Source organism: Pteropus medius, unplaced genomic scaffold (genome assembly GCF_902729225.1).
Source record: "Pteropus medius unplaced genomic scaffold, Ma_sr-lr_union100, whole genome shotgun sequence".
NCBI classification, from domain to species: Eukaryota; Metazoa; Chordata; class Mammalia; order Chiroptera; family Pteropodidae; genus Pteropus; species Pteropus medius.
In genome coordinates, this window is record NW_024350924.1 from 2,038,135 (window position 1) to 2,051,105 (window position 12,971).

Below are 12,971 nucleotides of genomic sequence, written 5' to 3' on the forward strand. Positions count from 1 at the left end.
TCGCGCTCCCTGGCCGCCGGCTCGCCTTCTGCCGGGAGTTCTCGCGGCCCGCGTCTCGGCGTCCGCGCTCGCCCCGGAGTCCATTCGTCGGCGCCCTCGTTGCCCTCCCTCACCTGGCTGGGGCACAGCGAGGCAGCCCCCTCTCCCGACGGCGTTCCATGGAGTAGGGTCCCGGACCGTTGTCCCGAAGAGCGAGATCGAGCTTGGCCCCCTCCCCCTCCCTTCTCCCTCCCTCCTTCCTTCCGCCGCAACATGGCTAACAACAGCCCCGCGCTGACAGGCAACTCGCAGCCGCAACACCAGGCGGCCGCAGCCGCGGCCCAGCAGCAGCAGCAGCAGCAGTGCGGCGGCGGCGGCGCCACCAAGCCGGCGGTCTCGGGCAAGCAGGGCAACGTGCTGCCATTGTGGGGCAACGAAAAGACTATGAACCTCAACCCCATGATCTTGACCAATATCCTGTCGTCGCCCTACTTCAAAGTGCAGCTCTACGAGCTCAAGACCTACCATGAGGTGGTGGACGAGATTTACTTTAAGGTACGAAGCGTCTAGGCCTGGGCTGGGGGTAAGTTCGGAGGAAGGAGTGTGGCGGAAACGGGCGGGGGCGGCCCCCGAGGTCTGAGGATTTGGGGTGGGGGGAAGGTTGGGTGGGGGTAGGGAGCAGTTGCCTGTAGTCTGCCAGGGAGGGGTCAAACTGTGGCCGCCCTCATTTCCTTTTCAGATTTTTAGGGCCAGGGGAGCCCGCCGCAGTTGATCTCTCTTCTCCCCCAACCTCCTGCTCCCTTGGGGGGAGTTGGACCAAAGGGTGGGGTAAGAGGAGGAAAGGAAGACTAACTGGAGCCTCTCCAGTTCACAGCTTTAAAATTATTCTTTTTGATGTTGGATCTACTCCGCGCCAACTTGTTGGTGCTTCTCCCGCTCACCCCGAGCCAGGGCGTGTATTGACTTCAGTGTTGGCCTCGTGTTGTTGGTATTCACTATCCAGATAGGAAAATGGTCAGTGCGTGTGTCGGGTGGGGTGGAGGGGCTGAGGGTGGAGAGGTGCTAGTGCAAGAGGTGTACAGAAGGCCTGGAAATTTTCCCAGCAGGAAGTCAGGAGTAAGTGGTCTTAGTTAAATGTGCATTGGGCTTATTTAGAATTATCTGGGCCCTGGGCTTCTGCGGCAGGGTCGGTGCTGGCTTGGCTGTGCTGGGGAGCTCACCTGGCGCCTCCTCACTGCACTCTTGTCTCAGTTCTTGTTTCGTTAGCAGGATTGACTCAGTCTTGCAGCGAGGCTCGGAGCAGCCCAGGGTCGCAGGTAGAGGTATGCACTATTAATCATGCTCAATTGCCATAAATGCATTTCCCTGGGTTAAATGAACAGCTAATTAGATTTTTTGGCCATTGGTTTTGGTCTTCACCAACTAGATAGGCTTTCTCCACTTCTCTGCAAATTATGTAGTTTTAAAAAAATAACTTCCAGGCCTCCTAAGGTTATGTTTTAAGACAATATTTATAATAGCCTTAACGATCTTTAAATATTTTAGCTGGAGAATCTAATATAACACAATCTGTTTTGTCTATATTAACTTTTAAAACACTTGATAGACAACACATTTTCTGTGATCTGAACGTATCTGTAGAGGTGTTAATTTTCTTTATTTGCTTTTAGGTTTTGTTTTGTCCACCATTTCCCCAATTAAGTAGGTTATTGAAGGATTTTCTTTTTTTTGCTATATTAGTCACTTTTGATAGAAAATCACTTTGAGAATACAGTTCAACTGGGTGTGTAAAGTACACTGAAATTTTGATGTCCTCCTAAAGAGTATTGTAATTGTACTATGAATTAGTGTTTTTAGTTTTTGAAAGGTAAGCCTTTTTTCAGCATGGATGCAGTATGGTGAATATTTAATTAACCCTTAGCTTGATTTATGCAGTAGACCTCAAACAGTTGGGGGTCCTGCTCTTTTTGTGGCAGGCTCTGTTTAATAACATAGGAAAAGAAAAGCTTGTTTTCAAATTTGAAGTACTGTTTTGAAATGACTTAAAACTGCTAGAAATTATTTTAATTTAGTTATAAAACTAAAGACCCAGGTTTTGTTACCAAGCCATTCAGATCAGATGGTCATTGAAATATGTAGGCTTCCAATTACAAAATCCTGTAAGTGGATTTTGTAATTGCATCCACCCCTTTGGCTGGCCTTTAAGGAATTGAAACATCTTTTATGCAGCAAGCTGGGGGAAGGCAATTAAACAGTAAAGCAGAGCAGGAGTCTGCTGAGCAAAATAGTGTAGTGCTTACATTTAAATGCATGGTTTTCTGTCTGTAGCCACTGAAAAAGACTACAAAATTTAACTAGGGTGGGTAGGGATGGAAATGTACTTTTAGAAATATATAGTGAAAGAACAAGATTTTATTTTTGTTTTAAGTTAAGAAACAATGGCTCTTATCTTTCCAAAAGACCTTCTTGAGTTACATCTTTTCGTAGAGCTAATATTCTTTCTTCCCTATTTTTAGGTCAAGTATGTGGTTTTTATAGGGTGTGCACCTTAGCAAAGATGATACTGTATCTTTGGGTATACCTAGTGCCATGAGTAGTCACATCTATTATTGACACAATTTATATTCTCTGGCAAAAAATTGAATTGGTTCACATAATTAGGCTGAAAATAAATTACACACTGACAAGAATGATCTCTGTAGTCGTGGCCTTTGTAATTGCATCTTTAATCAGGAATGAATATAATGCCCGATTTTGGTAAAAAAAAATGCATGAATAAAATGCCGTAATTTTGCATCACAAGTAACTCCTGTTAGTGTTTTAGCATACTTCCTCGAAGTTGTTTTTCTTTATTATGTAGAATTTTAATCACCATAAAATTGAACTCACTAAGGCTGTCTTAAAAGTTTTTTTGAAATATTTAATCTTCATTAATACTTTTTTAAGTTGGAACTTTAAGTCAATTTTTAAATAAGAATTTTTATTTTTTAAAGTAACTCTTAATAAGACACAAAGTTGTTGTATCCAGTATTTTCACAAGTATGTGGGGCTGGAGATTTCCTGGCTCCACACGTGTCGGCTCTCTACAAAGCGGGTGGAGTTTCTGCCCTGAAAGCTGCTTAGGTTATGTTAAAGCCTGATAGCTTCATTGGTGCTCTTTAAATACCTGAGCAGTTTTTCAAAGATGGTTTACGTACTTAATGCGTGTGAGCAAAATTACATACATCATGTCAAAATACCCAGCTTCCAAAACTTTTGGAAGAGCTGCTCTTTTATGGAGTTGGGTTTATTTTAATCACACTTTGAAAAAATTTGAAGTATGCATGTTTGTTGTGTTCCTCTTTTCTATTTTCAGGTCACACATGTTGAACCATGGGAGAAAGGAAGCAGGAAAACGGCAGGCCAAACAGGGATGTGCGGAGGGGTAAGTAGAAGTACGTGCATTTTTCAGTTTTTCTGTGTCTGATAACCAAGTTTATATTTAGAAAACTAGAAGTCTAGCAGTTATACTCAAATGACAGTTGGCAGATCTTAGAAGTTTGTTTTTTAATCTCAATTCAAATGTCCTATGAATGGGGTTAGAAAAGTATAATTTTTTTTATGCTTCATTCTCAGGTCTGGGTTAACAGGATTAATCAGTTGGTGTTAAATATCTCTTAATTTTTTCACTGCTTTTTCTTAACTCTTTCCGCTAAAGGTTCGAGGTGTTGGAACAGGAGGAATAGTTTCGACAGCTTTTTGCCTGTTATACAAATTATTTACTCTGAAGTTAACTCGTAAGCAAGTTATGGGTCTTATAACACACACAGACTCTCCATATATTAGAGCCCTTGGATTTATGTATATACGGTAAGCATGCATTTTCTACATTTCCAAGAAATATCTCATTTAACTCACATAAGCCTAATCAGGCTTTTCTAATTCTAGGTATACACAGCCCCCTACAGATCTATGGGACTGGTTTGAATCCTTCCTTGATGATGAAGAGGTATGTCAACAAGGGTAATAATTACTTTTCTTTTGATTACTCTTATGTTTTTAATGTCTTTCATTTATCGGAGGTTTAATGTCTTCCAGAATTTTCTGTATAGTTAAATTATTTCACTCATACTTTTGGAATTAATGTCATTTTCCTAAGACTTGGTGGATTTTACATATTTTAGGTTAAATTTCTTAAGTTTTATTGCATTTTTAAATTTCTTAAATGTATTTTGATAACTATTAAGAATTTTCTCTTCTTAATTGTACTACGTGTATGGTATTGATCTTATACAGTTAATAGTGACTTTTTAAGGTGGGCCATGCTCAAGAGTGAAGTGATAAGAAATGTACATAGAATACTAATTACACCTTTTTTCCTGGAACATTTTAGTTCCTTACTCTCTTTTTGCAAATATTAGTACTCCCACTTGCGTAGAAGTGCAGAATTTAAGAGCTGGGTGGGACTTAAATAGACTGAGAATTTAAATGACTTATTCAAGGTGACCAATTACTTACGTTCTAGCTTTCAGTTCATAAAGCTAGAAGCAAACCTTTTCTTTAAGTTTAGGTTTTGTTGTAATTACAAATCTAGTTTCTCATTCAAGCTTAAAAGGTTGAATTTCTTACATATATTCAGAAGTTACTTTGGGAAAAATTACTGTTTCAGATTTAAATCATACATGTGTTAATATGCTTCATAGTGAAGCCCAGGGTCTCAGAAGGGACTATTGTGAGCTGTATTGTTCCTATATCTGCCCTTTATATTTTCGAGTTCATAAAGTAAACTTTGAGAGTTGTGTTTCAGTAGTCTTTTTTTTTTTTTTTAATTTTATTATTTATTATTATGCCTACAGCACCTGGTCTTCGTAGGTAGTCTCTTATCCAAGTACTAACCAGGCCCGACCCTGCTTAGCTTCCGAGATCAGATATCGGGCTTGTTCAGGGTGGCATGGCCGTAGACCATGGGCCGTGGCTCCACTGGGGCGTGAACCCAGTACTTCTGCTTGTAAAGCAGATGTGCTAACCGCTACACCGTGGAACCATGTCCTCAGTAGTCTTGTTTTTAAAGTTTATATAGTGACTTTATTGAGTTAAAGGATAGTTTTAATGGAATTCTTTCTAGTGTGTTACTGTTATGTGCACACCTAAAAAAAATTCTCATATAGACATGGAAAATTTTTCTCTGCATTTTTTGGGCCTCTTTAGTGAGCTGATTAATATCTCAAAGGAAGCAGAAAGTGTTAGATGATAAATGACAGTTTTGAAAGCTTTTTTTTTTATGAGATTTTTTTAGGATGAAGCACTTCTCCCTTCTATATTTAAAAAGCATGTTCCTCTTCATAATTGATATTATATAGGTTTATTTCTGAATGCTTCTATTTAATCTGTTTTTCATTGTATTTACAAACCTGAGGATCTCTATTTAAGCTAACTTATTGTTTTCTTCCTTAGATATCTGCAGCGATTATATTTGGAAATACTGTATATCTGAACACTTAAATGTGTGTGAGTGCAAGCAGTTTTACCTTTAGCTCTTGTTTTCCTGTTTAGATAACAAATCTCACTTTCCTTGTGTGCTTGCACTATAGGTTTGGGACTGACAATAGCTGACTAACATGTCCTGAGCTGTGAGAGGGCATAGCAAGAAGGCCTTCATGCGGTAATGACCCTTTTCAGAGACAATGGTCATCATGGATTATGCGTTTCCAATTATTTGTTCATTTATTTATTTTCTACATAACTTCTAAATTAGAAACCTCACTGCTTCATGGCAGTTGGTTTGCTATTGCTTCCAGTTTTATTAGGGCTTCATTTTATATTAGAGCTGTTAAAAGACAGTCTTTAGACAAGAATTGTCTGAAGTAGTTCTTATGTAGCTAGGTTACAGTACTAGGAATAATGTGTGCAGACATTTCCACAGAATAAGTCTATACTTAGTAGGTATGTGGAATGTAAAATTAAGTTGATTGTTCCACATAGTTTAGTAATGTAAGGGGCTGTTTCATATTATTGCTGAGTGAGATCAGTTCTCTTTATGCCCATGAAGCTGCAGGATTTGTTCTCACCTGCATGCACACACTTAAGCCCAAGTATTTCCCTGTATCATTCATTACCAGATTAGAAGGGTACACAAATTGAAATTGTTCTGTTAGAATTTTTTTTATATTTGAGATTCCAAAAATGGTAATTTTTAAAAATAGTATTCATGTATATGTTGAAATAATTTTTTTGACGGCTAGGTTATCTTTTGTGTTTCTGTAGGACCTAGATGTGAAGGCTGGTGGAGGCTGTGTGATGACCATCGGAGAAATGCTGCGGTCTTTTCTCACAAAACTGGAGTGGTTTTCTACCTTGTTTCCAAGAATTCCAGTTCCGGTTCAGAAGAATATCGATCAGCAGATTAAAACTCGGCCTAGAAAAATTAAGAAAGATGGGAAGGAAGGTGCTGAGGAAATAGACAGACATGTTGAGCGCAGACGTTCGAGGTGATGTAACTCCTGAATTACACTTTTTAAAAAAGTCTGCTTTAGACAAGGTCTTTGAAATCAGTTGCAAGTCCTTAGGAAGTTCTTTTTATAGTGCTAACTTTATTGTCACCTTTTTCCCCAAAAGGTCATTTTATGCCTTTCAGGGCATTTTTAGCAAAATTACGCATCTGTAAATGAGAACGAACAAATTTTTTACTTTTTTCTTGACATGTTTATATAAGCTGGGACTCTAAATAAATAATATGGAAATTAAGGTTTTTTTCACAGTGCGTGTTATTAATTCAGATTTTCTTCTCTTCCTCGTTCTTAAATATTAGGTCTCCAAGGAGATCACTGAGTCCACGGAGGTCCCCAAGAAGATCGAGAAGTAGAAGCCATCATCGGGAGGGCCATGGGTGTTCTAGTTTTGACCGAGAATTAGAAAGAGAGAAAGAACGCCAGCGACTAGAGCGTGAAGCCAAAGAAAGAGAGAAAGAAAGGCGAAGGTCCCGGAGTATCGATCGGGGATTAGAGCGCAGGCATAGCAGGAGTAGGGAAAGGCATAGAAGTCGTAGTCGAAGTCGTGATAGGAAAGGAGACAGAAGAGACAGGGATCGGGAAAGAGAGAAAGAAAATGAGAGAGGTAGAAGACGAGATCGCGACTACGATAAGGAAAGAGGTGCTGACCGAGAAAAGGAGAGAGAACGATCAAGAGAACGGTCCAAGGAACGGAGAAGTAGGGGTGAGGTAGAAGAAAAGAAGCATAAAGAAGACAAAGATGATAGACGGCATAGGGATGACAAAAAAGAGTCCAAGAAAGAGAAAAAGCACAGCAGAAGTAGAAGCAGAGAAAGGAAACACAGAAGTAGGAGTAGAAGCAGAAATGCAGGGAAACGAAGTAGAAGCAGGAGTAAAGAGAAATCAAGTAAACATAAAAGTGAAAGTAAAGAAAAATCAAATAAAAGAAGTAGAAGTGGCAGTCAAGGAAGAACTGACAGTGTTGAAAAATCAAGAAAACGGGAACATAGCCCCAGCAAAGAAAAATCTAGAAAGCGTAGCAGAAGCAAAGAACGTTCCCACAAACGAGATCACAGTGATAGTAAGGACCAGTCTGATAAACACGATCGTCGAAGGAGCCAAAGTATAGAACCGGAGAGCCAAGAAAAACAGCATAAGGACAAAGACGAGACTGTGTGAAATATTTTTGTGAAAGTGGATCACATTGAATCCTATAAATGTTTGATTAAATCTGCTTCCCCGTTCCCGAGTTGAGATTGTTGCAGTAGTTATGCACTCTTCAAGCTCCCTGTAGGCTGCATTTTCATTTCCTCTTTTGTGTAGGGAAGTGCCTTTGTAATCCCATTTATTGCATTGATGTTTTCACCCAATTGTTGAGTTTGATACATGATGCACAGATTGTTCTTGCATTTTTTGTTTAATTGTTTTCGAGATGTACAGTCTGTACATATGTCCTGAAAATGTTTTAATTCCTTTGGCATGGTTGCCATGTTGGTTAAATTTGTATAAGGCAATAAACTGCCACTAATTCTATTTTTGTTTTGTAGGTGTGGGATTATGGTTTGTGTATTGAATTTAGCATGGCTGTGCTTTTCGTAATAGAATGCTAAAGACTTTGAGAATGGATCTTGGATGTCTGTGATAGAATTATGTGCTTTCAATGTACATGAAGGCAGCAGTTGTAGGATTAACATTCTTGTCCACTGTATATTGGAAGGCTCTTGTTAATATGTTACACTTAATATTCTCCACAGTTAACTTTAGAAAGAATTTATGAGAAGTTAATTTCTGGTGCAGAGGTTTAAATTAGGCTGTGATTTGATCAAAAGTCCTTTTAGCATTCTACCTCAAAGGGACACTGTTAGTATGCCTAAAATTTATTCACTTAGTTTTCTTTTTTTATTTGAAAAATTACATGACATGTAATCTTTTTTTCTTGAATTTCTCAGATTTTAAAGTACTATATTAAAGGAAAAATTAATGTCTAAAGCCTAGTATTCTTGGAGAACCCTATACTAACATGAAATCGGGGGGCGGGGGGCAGAGTAGAGAAATAGATGCAAGCCTCAAGCTTCCAAAGTGTTTTTATAAATGAAAAATAACTTAAATTATGAAACAGCTTCATATAGTGTCCTTTTTTTAAAATTCAAAACTTTTTTATTGATAATGAAGATTGCTGTTTGAGTTTTTAAACTTAATCTAGAAGACGCATTAAAAGTAATGCTATGCTGCATTATTTAAGATTATTGGCAAATTATTTGGTAGATTGTTCTTATGACTGTATTCTGATTACAGAGAACGATCATGAGTGTGGAATAAATACTGGATTAAATCCTTACCCTGGGTGTTGGCTTTTCCCCCATGTGTTTTTTTTTTTTAAGTATTTTTATTGTCTGAAGTAAAATGCTGGTAGAGTCACAGTTTGTGTAGAGGGATATCTCAGTGGCCAGAAGATAGGTGAATTTTAAGTGCGTAGACCAGACTGAACATACGTTGATAGTCAGTTATCCTTACTAGAGATACTGGCAGTTCCCTTTGTCGGTGGGTGTGGTGTGTCCCTAGACTCTCTGGACTGAGTGATTACTCAGTTTCGCATCAAAGTTACTTATTGAGGTACTTTGCACTTGGATTACGTCTTAGAATCATTTAAAATTTGGACCTTGAAGGAACTTTTATATGTTAAGTCATTCTTAGAGAAATAGAGGCTAGGAGTGATTTGTTTCATCAAGAGGACTAAAAGCATTCCTGACAACCTGTGCCATACTTCCATTTGTTTAATCTTGCTGTTCATATTGGCTAAGTGACTGGGCACTCAGACGCCACCTTGCAAAAGTGTCAAGTGGAACAAACTAGGATATTTAAAGAACCTTCCTGTGTGGGCTTAACATTTGTACTTACCTAATTCCAGAAAAATCTCATTAAATGAAGGAATTCCTCTGTGAAGATGCTATTTTTTTTTTTTTAAGAGTAGAAGATTCAGTCATCTTAAATTGAGATCAAGTGAATTAACGCTAGATGTGGAGATTAGGAAACTATATTCTTGAGTAATGAAAACCAGTATATCTTAACTTTGAAAATATTTTTAGCATTCCTAAATTAATGATGTTACTCCTTTGAATATAGTTTTTATCTGAAATGTTAATTCAGCGATGTGTTGTTTTATGTTAAATGTGGAAAGAATTTATTTCAAAAGGAGGGAAAAGTATCACAAGCTGCATTTGATTTGTGAATTTTAAAAGTTTGCTTTTGAGGAACATTTTGACCACATGTAATACTAGTTAATGCCAAATATGTGAATGATTTAATTTGGGGAGTGGATTTCTAAAAGACTGGGGAAACAAGTGGCTGTGAAAAACATTCCAGGATTCTTTCTTAAAACGTGAGAAAACTTGAAAGCTTTCTAATAGAGCTTAATATAACTAGCAGCCTCCATCTAGTTTTTGGTCTCAACTTAATGAAATGATTTCACCTTTCCATGTATGAGTACCTTCATTTGTTTCTAATGTTCACTTTGCAATTAAATGCTATACATGGGCTAGTATATTCTCAATCTTGAGATTTCAATATACAATTTCCATTTAGTGTTCAATTTCTTAGTTCCTTAGTTCCTCTAAGGCAGTGGTTCTTAACCTTTGAGTTAGAGGCCCCTTTTTAGGAATCAAATGAAAGTTAAAAATGTCTAAGGAAAATAAACTCAGATTTGCACATAAATTCAGAAGAACTTTTGTGCCGTTTAACTGATTTTTAAAAAGATGTGATTAGGTGTACAGTAGTTGGGAATGAATAGCAAATTTAAGTTCCTGAGAGTAGCTCAAAGGCAATAGTTAACTGGGTTTGTGTTTTGTCTTTTTACTTAGAAGATGAAATGGAGAAGAATGTTTAATGGTATTCACTTCATTCCTCTTCCCCCAAAGAGTTTTTTATGAATATGATTAGTTTTTGATTTGAACACAGAGACGAGGCCCAGACACTGGCAGTTTTTTTCAACTGATTCCAATGTGCAACTTCAGTTAAACACTAAATGACCCAACTGTTGAGCTTTAAATTGGTGGTTCTGGTCCTAATCTGATTCTGTCATCTTGTAAATGCTGAATTCAGCCTTGAATGACTAACCCAATTTTAGGACCTCTTCAGTAGAGCTGATTTTACGGGGAAGGAAACCTGTCTCTGAAATTCTTCCATCATGCCATCTTATGAGATTTCCTAGCACTTAACCAATACTTTTGAAGTGGCATTGTTTCAGTTTAGGATCACTGACTATCAACATTTGTTACTGAAGGAAACAGTATGTATACAATCAACCGAAAAATATTACCATCATAGCTGACTTAAAATTGTTTCTTAGCATCGATAGTCAAAGAATTTCTATTACATAATCATGATCCATAAGGTAATGCACAGGCAAAATGTATTCAGGTTGGGAGTTATCTTTTCGGCCTTTCACAAAAATGAGTTATACTTGTTCAAGTTAAACACCAGCTCCCAAGTGCACGCTTCATTGCCCTGCTGGGTGATACTGGAACTGAGCCCTTAATATTACTCTTGTCTGGTGGCGCAATGCTAAACTTGTCAGCAGAGGATGCTTGAGGGATGCTACAGAAGAAAGATGGTTCTCTTGGTTCTGTTTTCTTCTGCAGTATATAAGGCCATTGGTATGCGGGCCACCCAGTGACACTTCATGGAGGGGATTTCCCGACAAGTCCACTGGTCCCCCCGCAAGTCTTGATAGTGCTTCAGTCGGCACCTTCCCAGTAAGTCTCACTGGCAATGCAGTGGGTGGCTTAGTTCTAACGAGTTTTGTTGACATCCCCTCCAGCCCCAGGCTTCAGTACCCCAGCAAACAGTGGGTCACAGCCACGCCCTCTCCGACAGTCTGAATCTCAGTCCTGCAAGGGAAGCTCTTCCACATTTTTCCTTGAGTCCTCTGCCTCAGCCCCAGAGGTAGTGGCTGCTCCTACTCCTATATTCCTATATTCCTAAGAGTTCCCTTTACCCTTAGTGATTAATCCCATTGCTGGTCATTCTTTTTAGTTTTTGTTCCATGTGGATGACCATGTCTTATTTCTCCATTTATTGACTCATTCTTCCTTGACCCAAAGCTCTGTAATGTGAAATCTATTAATACCAACCATCCTTATAAACTCCAGAAACGAATGCTTTATGAATTTGCAGGTCATCTTTATGCAGGAGCCATACCATACTAATCTTGTCTGTATCGTTTCAGTTTTTTAGTACATGTGCTACTTGAGTGAATACTTGTTAGTTAATTCTTTATATCAAATTCCTCCTGTTCAAATTACTGTATGTTTCCTGTCTCCTGATTGGACCCTGGCTAATACAGTGGATTAAAATACCAATCATAAGGGTGCCACTTAATTAGACTGGTTGATAACCCCTGATGTAGTCTGATAAAAAGGGCTCAACCCAAGTAAGTTTGTTGAGAGTTTTAAGTAAGTGAACCAGACTGGCTCCTAGAATTTTGACAACTAAGAATTGTCCAGACCTTAGAAGAATGGACAAAACTTGTATAGTTGTCATATGAGGGTGCCCATGTGAAAGAGATAGTATGATAAATCCCCTGAAGCTGCTTTCTAGTTTTTTTGTTTTGTTTTTTTGTTTTTTTCACTCTGATCTGTGGTTGTCCTTGCAATCTACCTCTCTGTCTCCTTCCCACTCCATTTTCCTCTCCCTCCCTTCCTCTCTTCCTCCCTCCTTCATCTCTCCCCGACCCCAACCTGGGAAAAAAGACATTCTAGATAAAATTATATTTCCTTGGTAGAAATGGTCAGCCTGAGGGCAGAAAGGGGATGTAGGGGTATGGTGGAAGGATCAAGTACGAGTTAGGATATGGTAGAGGGTGAAATATGAATGACGGCCACCATAAATCTCATAGTGTCCGGTCTTTTCCTGGACAATTGATCCTACTCCATGTCCCTTCTATATCACTAAACAACTCTGTCATTTCCCCTAAAGTGACTACTTTAAATCTATCAGTTTCTTAAGTCTCCTCCTACTCCACCTCCACACTCTTTCTCCCTTCACGTCCAAAGAATATCAGGTAAAAAGTCCCTCAACTGGCTGCCTTTTTCCTGCAAGCTACAAGGTTGGCTGCAGCCACATCTATCCCGTTTTCTTCCTAACCTCTTTTTCTTTGTATCTTGTTAAATGTTGCAAGTTCTGCCCTAGACTTACACATCTGCCTGTGCCCTGAATCTCATTTGTGTCGTACAGACTCAACTGTTCATTACCCATTCCTCCCGTCTTCCATAGCAATAGAATTTTGTGACTGTGTGCCTTTTTGTTGTTGTTGTTCTTTCAGCTTGGCATAGCCATGAGACCAACTTCTGACCCATGGGATGTAAGTGGCAGCAGGAACCTTTCTTAAGAGCTTATTGGCATATAGTTTATCTTTTCTCTCTCCCCTTAATTGCACTGCTTAGAACTTCGATATGATAGCTAGAGCTTTATCTCGGACCAAGAAAAAAGAGGGCCTCACCCTATAGATGGCAGACCAAAAAATTTGAA

The 12,971-nt window shown here is 38.8% G+C and overlaps 1 protein-coding gene and 1 pseudogene across 1 annotated transcript; one reads left to right on the forward strand and one right to left on the reverse strand.

Moving 5' to 3' along the window:
- PRPF38B (pre-mRNA processing factor 38B) lies at window positions 1-8,791 on the forward strand. Its single transcript, XM_039841031.1, has 6 exons — window positions 1-534; window positions 3,335-3,403; window positions 3,677-3,828; window positions 3,907-3,967; window positions 6,223-6,446; window positions 6,767-8,791. Exons 1-6 carry the CDS (start codon window positions 253-255, stop codon window positions 7,623-7,625), a joined length of 1,647 nt encoding a protein of 548 aa, XP_039696965.1. The 5' UTR covers window positions 1-252; the 3' UTR covers window positions 7,626-8,791.
- On the reverse strand, window positions 4,806-4,921 carry LOC120585280 (uncharacterized; annotated as a pseudogene).
- Window positions 8,792-12,971: the final 4,180 nt, after the last annotated feature.

What these genes read in the sequence shown, in the direction of transcription:
- PRPF38B (XM_039841031.1), top strand. Translation starts at nt 253, where the DNA reads ATGGCTAACAACAGCCCCGCGCTGACAGGCAACTCGCAGCCGCAACAC. An exon ending in CTTGGATTTATGTATATACG is followed by an intron (nt 3,829 to 3,906) that starts GTAAGCATGCAT and finishes TTCTAATTCTAG; the next exon opens with GTATACACAGCCCCCTACAG. An exon ending in CCTTCCTTGATGATGAAGAG is followed by an intron (nt 3,968 to 6,222) that starts GTATGTCAACAA and finishes GTGTTTCTGTAG; the next exon opens with GACCTAGATGTGAAGGCTGG.